At 41.4% G+C, this 19898-nt stretch overlaps 1 protein-coding gene across 2 annotated transcripts in view; it reads right to left on the bottom strand.

Moving 5' to 3' along the window:
• Positions 1–19056, bottom strand: part of LOC124612940 (protein pellino) — a 440385-nt gene extending 421329 nt beyond the window's left edge. The window contains exon 1 of one of the 2 annotated variants that reach the window (XM_047141442.1): positions 18936–19056. In XM_047141442.1, the coding sequence (XP_046997398.1) occupies positions 18936–18955 (20 nt within the window). In that variant the 5' untranslated portion in view covers positions 18956–19056. Of the gene's footprint in view, positions 1–18780; positions 18875–18935 lie in introns of those variants that run through there. The other variant, XM_047141441.1, reaches the window with a different exon arrangement.
• Positions 19057–19898: the final 842 nt, after the last annotated feature.

The following is a 19898-nucleotide window of genomic DNA, read 5'->3' as shown; positions in this document are numbered from 1 at the left end:
GGGAGAGTGCTGAAAAGTAATGCCTCCCAATTTTTACGTGAAAACTCTTACAGCTTTTTAAATAAAACACGCGTTATTAACAGTCTACGAGTTTGTCTACACCTGGAGCACCCTCTCCTCAAGTATGACAATCCCAGACCACACACCAGCACTCTACGACTTTTGCATGGGTTCACTGCTATCGGTCATACTCCACGCAGTCCAAACTTGGCTCCATCCGATTTTCATCTGTTTTTAAAAAAAAAAAAAAAAAAAAAAAAAAAAAAAAAAAAAAAAAAAAAAAAAACTTCGAAGCCTCCACTTTCACTCTGATGGAGCAGAGCAAGCAGAGGCGAGGTTGTCGTTCTGTCAACAAAGTCAAACATTCTACAACGACATTATCAACAAACGACCTCTCTTTGGGAGGAAATGTGTTCGTCGCCAGGGTAGCTATGTTGAAAAATAGACGAAGACTAAAGATGTACAATGTTTATAACGTTTGTTTTATTAAAAGTTTTAAGAGTATTCACATAACAAATTCGACGGCATTACTTTCAGAAGGTCATCGTATAAGATTCCTTGAGAATGGCGAACCACCTACTTCAGTCTATCTCTACCTTTTCCGACCTCTGTACAGAACGCCAACAGCACATCAAGAGTAGTAAACTTGAGAAACAAGCAGGTACTGAGCACAACTTCATAAATAAATACAGAACAACAGTCGGCGAAATTACAGTCGTGTCCGACGCGTCTACATTCTGGGACTGTTATTAACGGGCAGTAGAAATTAGAATACTTGAGAACAAATACAACCGAGACAGCAGCTATAATCAGAGTGGTGCTTGGAAGGAGCTCTCGACGCTCAAACATGCAGAGAAATTCGAAAAATTGTTACATTCCTACAGGAGCGATGGCAGTACCAGCGCAGACGTTGACACAAGTGTATGGCAGCATGACGCATTGCTGACGTACACCGACCAACTCGTATATGGGTGATAGGCAGCCACATTGCTTCTTATGAAGATGCGAGGTGATCGTCGAAAGCTTGAGGTTTTATCCACATCTGAAGTGGCAAGCATACCGAGAATATTTTGTACAAACTTGACAAAATCATACTCAAAAATCTCCGATGGTAGATGGATGTACACTCATCATACAGTCTCCCGGGCGTCTTTGTACCAGAAACTGGAGCACTTATTTTAACCAAAACGGAAGCCTTGCAGCTGTTTGGCGTATTTCAATTTTCAGTTTCTAATATTATACCAGTACAATGGAAGAGTGAAATTCGCTCGGCTGAAGACTGGGGACGTATTGCAGAAGCAGTTGAGGACACCACCTAAATTCGGCAGGTACAAGACCCACTTTGTTGGATGTCTACGAATAGTGTTCCCATAATTGTCAGATTCATTTTCTGTAATATATATGTAGCTATGTAATGACTGCTCTCGCATTGGTACTGAAAATACACTTACATAAATTATGAATTATTACCTGGCAAAAATAACGAAATGTAAGTAATTTCTTGTTTGTTGTGGGTACATATTCGCAGTCCCACTACGCACTGGAATCCTTACAGCCGATTGATAAAGTGGAGTAAAATTCGGTTTCTAAATTCGAAGGCACACAACGCTGCAACAATACATGCACAGTTTATGGAAATGTACGGAAACAATGTGCCATCACGCATCTATAATACAACTGTTCCAAAACTTCCGGATTATTCGTAACTTCGAGCCAATGGTGTGTCGGAGCGAAATGCGGCTGGCACCCCTGCACATGCCAGTGTTTAATGCGTAACTGCCGGAGGTTTCACTGTTGTATGTCTGTTAGTTATTGTTCAGTGCTGTATTGAGTTAAACGTTGTGTCACACAGTTTGCGAATTTCGAGTTGGCAGAGTTAAAGAAGCAACGCGTCTGCATTAAATTTTGAGTGAAACTCAAGAAAACCTTCACAGAGACACACCAAATGATGCAGGAAGCCTACGGTGACGAGTGCTTAAGCCGTACTCGGTGTTATGAATGATTCGCACAGTTTAAAAATGATTGGACGGCTGTTAAAGATGACACTCGTTCAGGACGCTCTTCGACGTCTAACGACGACGCAAATGTCAGGAACGTCAACGAAATTGTGCGTCCCAATCGAAGACTGACTGTCCGAGAGGTTGCAGACATTGGTTGTAACATTTCAGTTGGATCGTGTCACAAAATCGTGACACAGTATCTTGTAGAATGAATAGTGTTGCCGCCAAGTTCGTCCCACTTTTTGAGTCAAGACCAGAAGGACCTTCGCCTCGCAATCTGTGAAGACCATCTGGATCGTACAAATGTGAATGAGATGTTCCTTAAGAGGATTATAACTGGTGATGAGACATGGATCTACGATTATGATGTTGAGAACAAGGTTTAATCTTCTCCTAGACCAAAAAGAGTTCGTCATGCCAGGGCAAATGTCAAAGGCATGCTGATAGCTTTCTTCCACTCTGAAGGATTAATTCATCATGAATTCGTGCCACAGTGAGAAACTGTTAATCGATGGTACTATCGGGTCATGTTGTGACGCCTGCAAGAAAATGTGAGAGCAGCGTAAAACGTGGCGGGAAATTCATGGCTCTTGCATCACGGCAACGCATCCGCACAATCATCCCTGTTGGTGCGTGACTATCGCAAAATAAATAAATAAATAAATAAATAACTGTGCTGCCTAATCCTCCGTACTCTCCAGACCTGGCTCATGCGAACTTTCTTTTTTATTTCCAAAGCTGAAAACACCATTGAAAGATCGAAGATTTGCAACGACAGACGAGACAAAAGAAAATTCGCAGACGGCGCTTCGCGCGATCCAACAACAGGCGTACCAAGACTGCTTCTGGAAGTGGATACGACGTTAGGAGCGGAGGGTCAATTGTGAAGGAGAGTATTTCGGAGGAGAGCATGCACAATAAATAAAAAGTAAGCGTAGAAAAAATTTGTGGACAAAGTTCCGAAATTTTTTGAACAGACCTTGTACATGCTTGTCGCTTGAATACTTAATAAACATATACAGGGTGAGTCAGAAGGAAACGTACGTGTTTTGACAGGTGATAGCATTAGTGATTATGAACAAAAAACTTGATGTGGACATCTGCCCTATTCAGAATGGTTTCCGACATAGAACACTTTTAATGTACATTTCTATTTTTTCTGTATTAAGTTATGTTATTGTTTACAAGTACCACAGTAGTATAGAGGAAGTTGAGACGAACATTTTGATACAGGATGCTTGGGGTCTATCAAGTTGGAAAACTACCTCAAACTGGCCTACAAAAAGTAGTTAAGTTATAGCGCACGCGCGTCGTGCGAAGTTTCCAATATTCTCACGATCTCTTCGCGCAAATTGTTAGTCCTAGACAAAAAATACATAGGATTTTTTTGTTGCAAATATAATTTACTTTAATTGTGTACTGAGACACGTTTTCGTTGAAGTGTGCGGTTTTCCAGTTATTAAAGAAAAACCTACAAAAGTGATATTAAACGTGTTCTATCTCGGAAACCATTCGCAATAGGGCATATGTCCATATGAAGCTTTTTGCTAAGAATCACTAATACTATAGCGTCTCAAAGCATGTACCTTTCCTCCTGACTCACCCTCTATATAAAAAATAACGACGCTCCACGAAGGAGTTATCCGAATGGGGCGGAAATCGGTAGACGTGATTTACGAGGGGCGTTTGAAATGCCCTTGCAAAGTCCGATAGATGGCATCCAACGCCGCGTATCGAGGTCATGTTTAGTTAGTAGCATCTTTGGAAAGAACATACACCAAGTTTCAGCCATATTGGTCTATTTCTTTGTGTTTGGCATTTGTGTGAATCAAGGGAGTCGTGTGATTGTCAAAAAATGGACGAAAAAGAATTTCGTGTGGTGATTAAACATTACTTTAGGAAAGGCAAAACGCCTCAGGAGACAAGGGAAGATTGATAAACAATACGGTGACTCTGCACCTTCGATTAGAACAGTTTATAGGTGGTTTCAAAATTTTCAGAGTGGCCATATGAGCACAAGTGATGCTGAACGTTCTGGACGCCCTGTGGAGGTTACGACTCCAGAAATCATTGATGAAATCCATGATATGGCGATGGATGACAGAATAGTGAAGGTGTGTGAGATTGTTAGTGCTGTGGGCATCTCGAATGAACGGGTACATAATATTTTGCATAAACATTTGGACATGAGAAAGCTATCCGCAAGATGGATTCCGCGAATGCTCACGCTTGACCAGAAACAAAATCGTGTGAAGTGTTGCAAGGATGGTTTGCAGCTGTTCAGGAAGACTCCGCAGGACTTGAAGCGATACATCACTATACTCCTGAGACCAAAGAACAATCTAAACAATGGATTACCAAGGGAGAATCTGAACCAAAAAAGGCGAAGACCTTTTCTTCGGCCCGAAAGGTCATGGCGACTGTCTTTTGGGATTCGCAAGGGATAATCCTCATCGACTATCTGGAAAAGGGGAAAACTATTACAGGTGCATATTTTTCATCGTTATTGGACCGCTTGCAAACCGAGCTGCAATAAAACGCCAGCGATTGGACCGCAAAAAAAGTCCTTTATCCATTCACCAGCACACCTCAGCAGTTGCGGTCGCAAAATTAATGGAAATAGGATTCCAACTCGTTTCACATCCCCCCTATTCTCCAGACTTGGCTCCCTCGGACTGCCATTTGTTCTCCAATTTGAAGAAATGGCTGGCGGGACAAATATTTTATTCAAACGAGGAGGTGATTGCAGCAATTAATAGCTATTTTGCAGACTTGGACAATTCCTATTATTTGGAAGGGATTAACAAATTAGAACAGCGTTGGACGAAGTGAATAAGTCTAAAAGGAGACTATGTCGAAACATAAAAAAGGTTTACCCCAAACACGCCAGTAATTTTTATTTTTGCATGGACTTTTCAAACGCCCCTCGTACACGTACAGACGAACAAATGACGGTCTGGGGTGCCATTTCTTTTGATAGCAGGATCCTTTTGGTTATCATCCGTGTCATCCTACAGCACAGCGGTACGTCGACGATATTCAACGCCCCGCTTTGTTGTCCTTCAGGCCAAGCCATCCTGGGCTCACATTTCAGCAAGATAATGGCCACTCGCACACGGCGATAGTTTCTACTGCTTGTCTTCGTGCTTGCTGAAGCCTACCTTGGCCAGCAACGTCGCCGGATATCTCCCCAGTTGAGAGCAGGGCCCTCCAACCATCTCGGAATTTCGACAATCTAGCGAGCTAGTTGGACAGAATTTGACACGATATCCCTCAGGGGGGCATCCAACAATTCTGTTAATCAGTGCCAAGCCGAATAACTGCCTGCTTAAGAGCCAGAGGTGAAGCAATGCGTTATTGGCTCTTTCAATTTGTGAAGCTCTTTCTCTTGTATAAACCACCATATTCTTTCTGAAATTGTAATCATTTGTTTGTCCGTACATGTACATCACATTCGGATAATTCCTTCGCGGCCCGTCGTTCTTTTTGTCTTAGAGTGTGTATCAGAGCGTGGAGGCATTAGGTAGCTAGAGGTAGTGTTCACCGAACGAAGAGGACTTGGCGAAGTTTGTTCTATCCAAACAGGCTAAGTTCAATTTGCTTCCGGAGAAATATGAGTGTTGTATGTATGCGTGTCTTTTGATCGACTGAACTGTATCCCTGTTTCATTGTGCGGAAATTGTCGGCGGAAGCTGTCAGGAGTCAGCAGAAGGCGATGTATGAGCTGTTAGCGGCGTCCGTATTCCGGTCCAGCGGTCGGGCCTCGGAATATTTCAGAAAGTAGCTGCACTACTACAGGGCATTTCTATTTGGCTTTGGCGTTGCGTAAGGTTTTAACCCTGACTCGCCACTGAAAGCGACGCTGCTGACCCCTTTTTAGAATAATTTCATAAACGCCGTTGTACGTCGCGTAATTGGTCTGGCGCACCAAGCATAGCAGAGCGTGCGTGATTCTGCGCAGAAGCTCCGAAGCACGATTGAAAGGAACGCTTTGAGGCTAGGAAAAGTACTTGAATGCCACATTCAGGCTGACTATATAGCAGGCCATCGGTCCTTAATCCTGTAACACTTAATTCATGTGTGCCTACATTCAGGAACGCACGTTCTTTACTTTTTAGTATTGTATACATACACTGTCGATTATGTAAGTTTTTGGAATTGTTATCAGATACACAAGACTTTTTCCACCAAAATTTTTGCTGTGCTCTTTACAGCCACAATTCTGGTAAGCAAGATTGGGATTTAACATCCCGTCGACGATAAGTCAATGGAGAAGGATTTTAATTGAGCCGAAAACGGACGCCTGTTTTCGCTATTTCCACTTAATTTGGTGAGCAAATTTGTCAACTGGATGTTCGATTAACAGAGAAAGAGAAACACTTAATTTTTTTCTTGAAATCGCAATGAATATATGAAATTTACTCACTGTAAAGTTTGTGTGGGACAATACCACAACTTATTTTGTTTTCCAAGTAAACAATATTAGGAAAAGCTGATGCGTCATTTGTAGAGCGAAATGCAGATTCGACAGCACTTTGCCACACTGAATGCAACGAGAAATATCTGAGAACTGTTCTCTACTTCCCGAGTGATAACTTTTTCCTTCTTTTCCGATGCTGTTGCTTCTTTACCAAAAGAGCCTGGAACTCCAGAGAAGCTCCTGTTGACATGACTTTTATGGAAGGCGAAATTGCCAACCGAGATGCATATGGTGACCGCATATGATCTATTTATAGTCTTCTCTTAAGACGATTCTGCGCAGGTTGTTAAAATTTTTCTCCGCCTGAAGATTTCCTGAACATAAAAAATGCCTTTTCTTGGGAGATACTAGAAACGAACACACTGCTCTTTTCAGCCTCATATTACTGGCTGCTATTTCCGCACACTTCACTTCACAAGGGAAACGCATCCCACACAAAAATGTTATTTCAAGGAAGCAGTTTACGACCAGACGTACGGCGTCTCACCTGAGAAATAAGCTTAACGTAGTCCAAATCCTCGCTTGGTAGATATTCGGTGTTGATATGAAAGCCTGAAGAATATGGGTAAATGATGAAGCAAGATTGTAGCATCATGTCGGCCCCTTTTTGCGTTATTTTCGTGTATGCTCAAGGGGTATGACAAACTTATCTACCTGCAGAAAAAGGCCCTCCTCCTCTCTGCAATGTAGTGGCACTGTACTTCCACAGCTTCGGAATTCCTCTAAAACAAGATAACTTTGCGTAAAGGTGTAAAGCCACTGATTAACCTGTTTAACAAAAGACTGGTACGTCATTACGCCACTCCGAAAGTAAGGCGCCTATCTCCCAGCATGAATCAGGCTAAATGCACATAGGCATTCCGATCCACAAGTTGTGCAGAGGCGGCAGTATCAAAAAAAGCGTGGGCCAAATGTAAGTGGCGATTTTCTGTCATAAACAATGGTTTTATCTGTGTCGTTTCGGTGATATGTCTTATGACAGTCACTTTAGCCTACGACCATGGTTTGTGGTCATCCTATTTCACGGTTTCAAAACTTGAACACACCAAACATCGGCAGTCTTGTGGTGGACTTTTCGGAGACTGCGTGGAATAACAGCACCGAATTTAATCAGCAAAAATGATAAAATCGGTAAACACAAAACTACCACATCGGCATCGCAATCCGTCTGCATCAGTGCGGGGAGGGGCGCTACACATCCGAGGGTGCAGCGGCAAAGGCGTTGCGTGTCAGAGAGGCGGAAATTGACTCAGTAAATTGGCGTTATTTTGTCGGACGAACAGCGATGGAGGGATACTGGCCAACTGCTGACAAACTCAAATATAAGTGGCAAGATGGTACAATTTTTGTCCTTCCAAAAGCCGTCCGCACAGGGAAATGCTTATGACAGGTAGCTTGACAATTAGCACGTGCTTGATTCAATGGAAAGCCGCACACGGCGCTACTAGTTGGAAACAGCCAAGTAAACCGTTTGTAACCAGTTGAGGTAACTCACCGTACCAGTCGCCAGTGACTGCAGTTTCTCACAGCTGCGTTATTCCATTAACGGATGAACAAGTTTTTAATACTAATTTTTCTAATCATCATAATACATTCCCGAAGTGCTTTTCTTCCGAAACTCTTTGCACATCGTTCACATATTTTTTGAAAATGGTTTCATTAAGTACCGTGATAAAGGAAACGTTTCATCTATAAAGAAATGGCACAGAGGGTTATAATTTTCACCGTACATTAATCTCGATGGGGATGCATTATTAGTGTTTGACTGCTAAAGCACGAAATATTCCTCCGACCCTGTCCCTTACAGCAAAACAGGTTTTGACCATCGAATCGCAAAATCTCATTAACATAATAAAATGGTAATGATTTGTACTTGAAGTTTTGAACCATGAGGATCCCTAAATAACTGAAGCAAGTGACACCTTCAAAAAAATTCTAAGAGGCCTTCAGGTCAAGCGCAATTCTTCTTATAATTGGCCTTTATCATATATTTTGTCTCATTTTCTTTTCCAGTGAGTCCAGTTTCTGCTCCCTGTGCTTTCATCACTTCATGTATTGGTTGAAGGTGGTTTACATCTCAAAATATCTTTGTGGTCCCCGCTACAGTGCATCCAATACGCTGAAGGGCGTTTATATCTCAAAATATTTTTGTGGTCTCCGCTACAGTGCATCCAATAGTGATTTCGTTGCGTGAAAAGCACGAACGTGAGCTGAAAAGCTATGTTTCGAATTTTTTACATAACAACATTTAACACTTTTTGCATTAAAAACGTTATTAACAGGTCAAGTGCGTTTAATTTGGGGGAGAGGACCAAACAGCGAGGTCATTGGTCCCATCAGATTAGGAAAGAATGGGGAAGGAAGTCGGCCGTGCAGGGAAGCCACGGGAAAACCTAAATCAGGATGGCCGGACGCGGTTTTGATCCGTCGTCCTCCCAAATGCGAGTCCAGCGTGCTAACCACAGTGCTATCTCGCTCGGTCGTTATTAACAATCTACATTTTTATTCTTCATGTATAAATATTTGCAACACTCTGCTGCTAGTGGGCTCCGAATCGTAGAGTGTAACATGGCGGCGGATAATGTTAACTATGTCGGTGCGTGAGAAAAAAAAAATGTTCAAATGTGTGTGAAATCTTATGGGACTTAACTGCTAAGGTCATCAGCCCCTAAGCTTACACACTACTTACGCTAAATTATCCTCAGGACAAACACACACACCCATGCCCGAGGGAGGACTCGAACCTCTGCCGGGACCAGCCGCACAGTCCATGACTGCAGCGGCTTAGACTGCTTGGCTAATCCTGCGTGCGTGAGAAAGTGCTTCAATCGAGTTTCTAATTCGGAGAGTTCGTCCACACAAGGAGTCCCCTTTCCGTCAGCATGACAATGCCAGACCACACAAGAGCTCTGCGCAGTCTGTAAAAAATCGACGCCTTGGTTCACTGTCACTGATCACCCTCCATACATCCCCGACTATCCAGAATATTAACAACACCTTCGAGGACTCAGTTTTAAAGTAATGAAGCGGGGCAAACAAAGGGGAGGTTGTGGCTTCGTCAGCTAAGATTCTACAGTGACGGTATCAACAAACTGGTCTCTTGTTGGGCGAATTTTTTTCGTGGTCACGGTGACTATGTTAGAAATAAATATGTACACATGAAGAATAAAGATGTAGAATATTAATAACGTTTGTTTTATTTAAAAAGCTTCAAGAGTTTTCACATTAAAAATTCGAAGGCATTAATTTTCAAAACGCCCTCGTACTATTACGCGAAACAAATGCGCAGCCCAAGATCAAGTAACTGTAAATGAAAGACTTTGTCCAACTTATAATATTCGTTTATATCCTAATTCCTGTTATAATGAAGCGTTGTGGCAGGAAGAACCGGGCTTCTGCTCAGATGAATACAGGGTTTCAAATAAAAAAATCAAATAGGTATAACGTAGGAGTAGGTCTAATCTGAATATATAATAGGCTATGTCCAGACTGACTCGTCATCGCCCAGCCAAAACCGCTAAGGAAGGGGCGTTGACCTTACTGTGTAGGCGTCGTTTGAAAAGGGATTTTTCGAAATTCCACCCCTAAGGGGTGAGGGGTGGGGTTAAATAGGAGATTTTTTTGAAAATATGTCGGTATTAAGGTAATTCTGAAGCTCTACCTGCGAAATTTGGTTTTTCGGTGAGAAATAAAGAAATACATGTTTCTGTACTTTTGGAAAGGGGGTAAAATAGTGGGTGAAAGTTTTTTTGAAAGTAAGTCATTATTAAAGTACTATTAAAGCATTTTTAAAGCTACTTATATTAAAACAGAGATTTGAGGTCTCCATTAGAAATAAAAAAATACATGTTTCAGTGTTTTTGGAAACTGATCCCTAACGGGGTGAAATAGGGGATGAAAATTTTTATGAAAATATATCATTATGAAAGCAATTTTACAGCTAAACATAAGAAAATGTGTACCTGGCCTTTCGGTTAGAAATTTAAAAAAAAGTGCTTTGGTATTTTCGAAAATTCAATCCATTACGGGGTGATATAGGGGTGAAAAGTTTTACGAAAATATTTCATTGTGAAAGCAATTTTATGGCCAAATTTATAAAAAATGGGTTTTGACTTCTCGGTTATATATAAAGTAATATGTGTTAGGGGATGAAAGTTTCCATGGGAATATCACCACAAGAACTCAAAAAGCATGATTAACAAAAACCTTGGATTCCAGAATTGCTTTTGGTCAGAAGTACATTCGGAAAAGACCATGCTTCTACGGCCTTAACTAATGTGTAAAGTTTCAAAAGAGTTGCAATTTGTGAACAACATAAAAATGTGATTAAAGGAAAATATAAAAAAAAATCTGTGCAGAACCATGCAGTCTACGCGAGCGAAGCAGCGGGCGCTAAGCTAGTAAATTAATAAGAAAATAGGAAAACGGATAAGCTATTATGGACGGCATAGCGAACGCACTGCCATAGCCAAGAGAAACATGAAGCCTACACCTACCACAATAGTGCAAGTTTAGATACCATCAGACGGGCAGATGATGAAGAGAGAAATAGAGTATTGTAAAAGAAATTATTCAGACAGTTAAGACAAAACACAGTAATTTGTAACGGAGGTAATTTTTTTTGTAACGATAGTAAGAAAAAGAAGAAAAGGATATATAGTAGGATAACACGAACTGGGGAAAGGTATGAAAGACTCCCTGGTAGAATTTGGCATAGAAAATAATTTAATCATCGCTAAAGCTTGGTTTAAAAATCATGAAATAAGGCTGTGTACGTGGAAAAGACCTTGTGACACAAGAAGGTTTCAAATGGCCAACATAACGGTAAGACAGACATTCCGAAGACAGATTTTAAACAGCAAAACACTTCCAGGGGCAGATGTGGACCATGCGCATAATTTGTCGGTTATGAACTATAGATTAAAACTGAAGAAACTGCAAAAGAGTAGAAAACTGAGGAGATGAGACCTGCATAAAGAAAGAATCAGAGGTTGATGAGAGTTTCAGAGCGGGCATTAGACAAAGATTGTCTGAAACAGGGGTTAGGAACACAGCAAAAGACGAATGGGTAGTCTTGAGAGATTAAATAGTGAACGCAACAGAAACAAACAAGGGGGAAAAAAGGCAAAGTCCAGTAGAAATTCTTGGATAAAGAACAGCATAAGGACTACAAAAGTCTAACAAATGAGACTGACACGAAGTGCTAAATGGCAATGCAGGAATAACTATACACGAAATGAAAGGATATATAAGGTTGCACAAATAGGGCAAAGTTGCATGCCGACATAGGAAAGTTATGAGACCTTCGGAGAAAAGACAAGCAGTTTCATGAATATCAAAAGCTCGGACGACAAGCCAGTACTAACCAAAGAAGGAAAAGCTGAATGGTGGAAGGAATATACAGAATGGGTATGCTGCGGAAATGAACTTGACGGTAATATTATACGAGGTTTGTCTGGAAAATACGATAAAAAGTTGAATAATGTCTTTATGTTACAAGTTGCAGTCACCGCCAGGTGGGACTACTGCTGTAATCAATCCCATCAACGCTCAGTTCGAGTCAGAGCACTCTGCGTGAAGGTGGGAGTGTGCGGCAGCTTGTGACAGTTACCCTTTTTCACCTGCCGTCGGCATGGAGCTCTCTCTGATTGAGGAACAGAGCGTCAACATCAAGTTCTTGCAAAGCTAGGCAAGAATGGCCGTGAGAGTTTTGAGTGTTTGAAACAGGTTTACGGAGACAATTCTCTGAAGGAACCAACCGTGAACAAGTGGTTAAAAAGGTTCCGGGATGGCCGAGAAGAAGTGAACGATGACCCTCGCCCAGGACGCCCGTCGGCATCGAGTTCCGATGCAAATGTTGAACGAATTCGGGCTTGTGTTCTTAAAGACCGTAGATTGACAGTCAGAATGATTGCTGACGAGCTGTCAATCACCAAAACAATCGTTCACGAAATCCTGACACAAAAACTTGAAATGAAATTGTGTGCGAAAATCGTACCGAAGCTCTTGACGCCAGAACAGAAAGCAAAGAGGGTTGAGTGCAGTGAGGATTGGTTGGAAGCAGAGGAACGACGGGACTTTCTCAACCGAGTCATCACTGGAGACGAGTCCTGGTTTTACGAATTCGATGTGGAGCTCAAATCTCAAAGCACGGAATGGAAACTAGCAGGAGAACCGAGAAGAAAAAGGCGCGAAAATCAAGGTCCAATGTGAAGACAATGTTGATTGTTTTCTTTGATTCTAGGGGCATTGTTCACATGGAATTTGTCCCTCCCGGCCAGAGAGTGAACGGAAATTTTTACGTTGAGCTTCTGACACGTCTCAGAGCTCGTGTGGCCCTAGTTCGACCGGAGTTGGCAAAAGGGGGCAGGTGGATCCTTCATCACGACAATGCGCCCGCTTACACGTCGCTCGTTGTGCGCGAGTTTTTGGCCCGAAGCTCAATCACCGTGACAGACCACCCGCCTTATTCACCCGATTTAGCCCCCCTGTGACTTCTTCATGTTCCCGAAACGCAAAATGGTGCTTGGGGTGGGGGGCACTTGGGAGATGTGGAAGCCATCAAGGCGGAAACGACACGGCACTGAGCATCACAACTGAAGACTTTCAGCAATGTTATCAACAGTGGAAACGGCGTTGGCAGAAGTGTATCGCGTCTCAGGGCGAGTACTTTGAAGGAGACCATACTGTAATACCTGAAAATTGTAAAATAAAGTTATTATTCAACTTTTATACGTATTTTCCGGACAAACATCGTACAAAGGGTAACTGAAGATGAGTTTGGAGTTATACTACTATAGAAGAGTTTGACTGAGCACTCGACACCAGGCATCCTGGAGTAGACGACATTCCCTCAGAATGCCAGCCACGAAAAAACTATTCTACTTGGTGTGTAAGGTACATGAGAGAGGCGGAATACCCTCAGTTTTCACGGAGCCTGTAAAATAATTCCATTTCTAAGGAAGGCAGCTGCTGACGGGGGGAAATAATACCGAAGTATCAGTTTAATAAGCTAGGCTCGCAAAATACTGGCACGGATTGTTTACGGAGAATGGAAAACTGGTTGAAGCCAACGTCGGGTAAGATTAGCTTGCATGACGGAGAAATGTTTTGAAATTTGGGGTAAGGTTCTATGGGACCAAACTGCTGAGGTCATGGGTCCCTAGGCTCACACACTATTTAATGTAACTTAGACTAACTTAACGCTAAGGACAACACACACACACACACACACACACACACACACACACACACACATGCCTGAGGGAGGACTCGAACCTCCGACGGGGGGAGCCGCGCGAACTGTGATACGACGCCTGAGACTGCGCGGCTACTCCGCGCGGCACGGAGAAATGTGTGAACACGCGAGGCAATAGTGACCCTACGACCTTCTCTTAGAAAACAACTTAAGGAAAGGCAAAACTGTGTTCATTGCACTTGTAGATTTACGGAACACTTCTGACAATGTTGACTGGCATACAGTCTTTGAAATTCTGAAGGTAGCAGGGGTAAAACACAGGGAGTGAAAGGTTACTTCGAACTTGTACAGAACCCAGACTGCAGTTATAAATATCAAAGGACGCCAAAGGGAAGCTGTACTGAGAAGGGGGTTATTCAATCTGTACACTGAGCGACCAGAAAAGGGAACAATGGGGAAATTTGGAACAGGAATTAAAGTTTGGGGACAAGAAATAATAAACAATGAGGTTTGTTAATGATATTGTAATTCTATCAGGTACAGCAAACGACTTGGAAGAGCATCCGAAATGAATGGATAGTGTCTTGAGAAGAGGTTACAAGATGAACGTCATGGAGAGTAAAACAAGGGTAACAGAATGTTGTCGAATTCAATCACATGACGCTGAGGGAATTAGATTCGGAAATAAGACGCTAAAAGCAATAAATGAGTTTTGCTACGTGGGAAGCATAATAACTGATGATTGGTGGTGGAGTTAAGAGGTATAAAATGGACACTGGCTATGTTAACCTGTAATATAAATTTAATTCAAATGAAACTATATGGTCTCAAAAATCTATGATGTATATACATGCAGACTAAAGCCAAGTGTGGTGAGGCGTGGGTGAAGAGGAAGACGTGCTAAGGTAGTCCGTGCAGTTGTGCAAAGTCACTGTGCCAGGGCGGCGTAGTGGTTAGTGCATCTGCCTCGTGAGCAGGAGACCCGGGTTCGAATACCGGCATTGGGACAAATTTTCATTGTCGCTTCAGTCTACTATATAAATCATACATTTAAGTGTTAAGATGTCTCTTCTCAAAGTATTTGTCTGGAAATGAAACATGGGCGATAAGCAGTTCACACGAAAGGAGAATAGATGTTTTGAAATGTGATGCCACAGAAGAACGCTGAAGATTAGATAGGTACATCCCGAAACTAATGAGGAAGTTTTGAACCGAATCGAGAAAAAAATATATATATATATGGCACAGCGTGACTAAAACAAGGGTTCAGTAGCTGAGGCACGGAGGAAGCGCCGGTTTGGTAGTTGAGGGAAGTGCAAACGTTAAAAATTGCACACTGAGACCAAGGCATTAATACAGTAAGGCCGTTCAAATGGATGTAGGTTGCAACAGTTACTTAGAGATGAAAAGACTTGCACGGGGTAGACTAGCGAGGAGAGCTGCAGCATATCGTTCTTCGGAAAGAGGCCCAAAACAAGAACTACAGTGAGACCAGACTTTTGGCTGAATTCAAATAGAAAGGGAAACAATTACGAACTATCTTTATTCGGGAGATGAAATGTGTATTTTTTCACAGTATCTGTTAATTAAAGCAAACTTTCGCATCTCAGAAATATTAATGCCCCGTCCTCTGAAGTAAACCACTGAACTCGTGTTCGTATTATACTGTTTTATGGCAGGAACTAAATCACCGTGGCACCATTTAGTTATCCAATTAAAAGCCAAGAATTTTAAATTTTCTAGTCTGCAGCTCCTTTCTGCTACAAACAGATTGAAGTTTACGTTTCCTGGACAAACCCAAAATCTTCCTCGTTATTTCATTTGCCTGTAATAACAGTACAACGACTCATCTTTCTCTAAGCTTGTATCTGCATTCGAAGTACCGAGTGCAACAAAAACATGCTCAAGAGCAATAACCCTCTGTCCTCCACGCTCGAAGGCATTGAGTGCGGTTTCCGTTCTTTCACAGTTGCGCCGTGTGCGGAACTGGATTGCCATCGCGTCGGTAACCAGGCAGCGATTTAGATCATCTATCAATTCCGTTTCTTCTGAATAGCTCCGTGTGCGGTTTGGCCTTATTCACAAATCGTGGAAACTATTTCTAAGCACGGGTTTGGTATTCAGAAGGTTCAACCAATGACGCGCCTATGATGAATGTTGTTGTTCTTTCCAAGGTATGAGAATGCATTTCCAACTCAACAAAAGTGCGCTTCTTCCCTAAAAATCTCAACGTCTAAGGTTCGTACAACTCGAAATTCTCTTACAGTCTGCCCATAGCTACACCACACGGAGAGGTGTTATCATAGACGGCTGTTCTCTGAAGGATTCACGATATCGACTTGTATACGGGGCAACCTGCCACAATTATACCGCTTACTGCTCGTCGCAAGATATGTTATTGGCAATCTTGATAAACGTGTTCCGTTTGTCTTCTACATAGATAAAATTCTTTATATACAGATTTTTACCAAGCATTCAAACAATTATAGTATTTGACACTGAAAATTCTTTCACAAGCTCGTACACAGATCGCCCAGGGCATCTACGCAACAGCGTGTCGGTTGGTCAGAGCACCATCACATGACACAAACAAATCTGAATGACAAAGAACGAAGTGGCATTCCATCTCCCTGTGAAGAATCTGGGATCGCAAAGAATTGCAGGCCTTACCGCACGACCACCGGTGTATTACAATAGAGGCTATAGTGGGAGAAGTGAAAATCAGTTGTTGATCGTTTCCAGCACATTGCACGACATTTGGAACACCCCAAAGGTAGCAGCCCGCTGTCACAATAGAAACAAAGAAAGCAGTGGAAACATTGGACTTAGGATCGTCGCGAACGCAACGATCTAACCGTCATTGGGCAAGATCATATTGAAGAGTTTTTTTGTGAATGCTACGGTGTGGTGCTCGTTACAAACTGCTACGGTAACATACTATCAAAATCTCCTGAGGAGGTTAAGCACTGTCAAGCACAAGCGTCATGGGGAAGCTGTCCAAGAGCGATGTTTATGCTCCACAACAACGCTCCAGATCATTCACTCTGAAAGGGCCACAGTCATAAATATATATTTTTTTTCTTTCTATCGAATGTTGACTCACCCTCGTATTACCTTTTCACGATAGCCAGTGACTTCGGAAGAAGTCCTTTCCTTGGATGATAAAGAACTGTGTGACAGACATTTTCAGAATCTTGACAAGGTAGTTTTCTGGGTGGTGCGTTTTCTCAGCAGTCAAAATACAGACTTTTACAACAAAGCTGTCCGCCAATTCATCCATCGTACGAAAATTAGCCGTGCACATAGATGAATGTGTAGAGGACTAACGCCATCACGAAGTTTCATGCCCCAAACTATTTTTTTTTCTTTTTTGTGAAAAAATGTTTGGGGTTTGCACTTACATCTATGTCTCTGTCATGTGCGACCTCATGAGGGGGAGGTGGGAAGGAGCGCTTGCCTGGCTCTCCTTCCTCCGGAATCTGGAGTACAAAGTTTTTATTCTTTGAGTGGATAACCATCAATTCTCTGCTGCATAATAAGTTTTTTGTATCACCAATACAATTTAGTTCTTGTGGCATGACACGTCTCGACACTAACATCATTTATATCAAAAGCGGCAATTTAAGTATCCCCGCACGCAATAAATTTCCGCATACGCTCTTCGCACTGCCAAGTCATTTTGGCCACTGTTGGACTTACTCCCTTTACTCAGCACATGCAGAAATAACAATGGTATATATTTTAATTTCGACGTAGACTATCTCATTGTCGGCAGACTCAGGTTCTGTTACAAACGACACCATCTGCTCGCAACAGTACAACCAAAACCATTGTCTTCTCAATCAGGAGCGCAGCATTGTGCCACTGCACATTTTCTATTGTAATACCGAAGAGAATTTTAAACTTGTATAGCTATTGTCACGCGTAATAAGACGCAAAATGGGTTACGATTTCCGTCTGTGCACACAATGCAAGGCACTCCATCTCTAACATCGCAGTATCATTGCTGAAAGAACGCAACCGCAAAGAAAAATTCCCCCCGGCCACCGAAGTCTACGCTTCGCTCTGCATTGCGCTTGCGCAGTGTGACGCATCTTCTGGGAACAATGACAGACATATTTCGATTTTTACTCACTGGTGAGAGGCTTTCCTTCTGCGAGCTGTAACTAAGAAATACAAGCTATATTATTACGCGCTACAGAAATCTAGCGAAAAGATTCGTATGTATGGTACCAGTACTTTGAACGCAATGATAGTTATACAAGAAATAATCACTAGCAACATTATGACACCGTCAACTGCTCACTCGAAGACATAATTTACTTGAATTCTGACAAAGCATGACTTTCTGACTATCCCATACTCCAGCAATTGTAATTCAAAAGTTTACTGCTTGAAAAACATTGCTCAAAATGTAAATCTGGAAAATACGTTTATGATGCTTACCAACATAACTAAATATAAATTATTATGCTCATTACCAACATAACTAAAAACAACTGTGTCTATTGCACCGTCAAGATACTTCGCTGGAGCTCTACTTTGACTAAGCCATAGATATGACTGAAAAAAACATATTTTCGCTCAGATTTTCAGCATATGACCGTATAACATTTTCCAATGAATAGCTTTAAAAAAAAAATCAGCTACTTCTTCATTTGGCCAGCTACAAACAATTACGAAATCAAGGTTTTATCGTTATCTATAATGATTGGTTATCTTTATGCAAAAGCATGAATTCTCCAATGGGCACGTCCACATTTTGACCGCACGCAGTACGTAGTTCAGCAAAATAAACATCTCATTCACGCTACAAATGTTACGAGCAGTTTCCATGAGTATCTAAATAACTCTGTTACATTTCAGTTAACTGTAAATCCATCCACAGCCAAATAAACAGAACAACAAATAAAGCATGAAGGAAGATTGTATACGGTTTTAATTTATAGGTAAGCACCGGTAACTTGAACGGCCTCTTCAAATTCCAGTAGTTGTCATTCCGTTTAAGGAAACACAGAAAAATCATAAGGTTATGTGAACATTTACCAAGCACTAGTAAAGGTTTAAGAATTATAGAAATGATATTATTGCTATTCACTTACGAATAACGTTTCGGTTTCGCGCTAAAAGCATAGGTGAGACGCTGCAAATATATAAACATACTCCACCCCATGTACAATTTTGAGTACCCTTCCTTCTCAAGTCGATAGAAACAGAAACCAAAATAAGGCGCATCAATTCAATTGTTTCTACTTACAAAGAGTGTAGAAGTGGCATACTTCACAATTCTTCTTTATCCATACTCATACGTCATTTCAAAACATTGTCACCTACTGTATACAGAACTGTCAACAACTTCTACACACTGATTATCTTTGAATGAGTAGCTGTCACGAATATCTTTGTTTACAAGTCATAGATATAGAATAACAGTGACTACAAGACACTCTTGCATCTTTGAGGAAGGAAAGGAGGATCTTTCGAAAGAATAATTTGGTTTTCAATCCATTGAACGTTGTGAAATAGTAGTGTCAGTTGTCGGACTTAATACTGTGCCTGATGCAAAAGTGTACCGTGTTAGTAAATGTATAAAACATCGTGAATTACGGGTTCAGTGCGACAACTAAGTACGTAATGTCGAGTGCGGGACTCTTGTAAAAGTCGAGAATTTTGTTCATGTGAAATGTTTATTTATTTGTGAAATTAATACTTACAGTAGCATCGTGAGTGTAACATGTTCAGCCACCAACTAAACATTTCCCAAAACACATACTTCGAAAAAATATACTTTTAATTGGTGTACCGCATCAAAGCTCTTTCCAAAAACACTCGTAGTAAGATTTGATGTCCTCAGGTATCGGAAAATGTGGCGTCAACAGCTATACACGGTACTATAATTTCTTATATTGATTGATTGATTTTTATTGCCCAAGAAGAAAACATTTACAAGGATGTAAAGCTTGTATAAGCAACGTCAATAAATGTACAATCAATAATGACAATAAATACACAAAAAATTAATCTATGTTAGAAATTATGCTCACAGAAATCTTCCATTGTATAAAAACAATTTTGAATTACAAATATCTTAAATTTTTTCATCTCCAGGCTCTTAACTGACTCTGGTAGTTTATTAAATAGCTTTACAGATGTGTGTGTGAAGCTGTTTAGAGTTTTGGTATATGAGCAGTAGTCTTTTCTTACATCATTACAGTGTCGT

This window comes from Schistocerca americana, chromosome 4 (assembly GCF_021461395.2).
Source record: "Schistocerca americana isolate TAMUIC-IGC-003095 chromosome 4, iqSchAmer2.1, whole genome shotgun sequence".
In the NCBI taxonomy this organism is placed as follows: domain Eukaryota; kingdom Metazoa; phylum Arthropoda; class Insecta; order Orthoptera; family Acrididae; genus Schistocerca; species Schistocerca americana.
The sequence above is the reverse complement of the archived record's forward strand: the minus strand, read 5'-3'. Positions and strand labels throughout refer to the sequence as shown.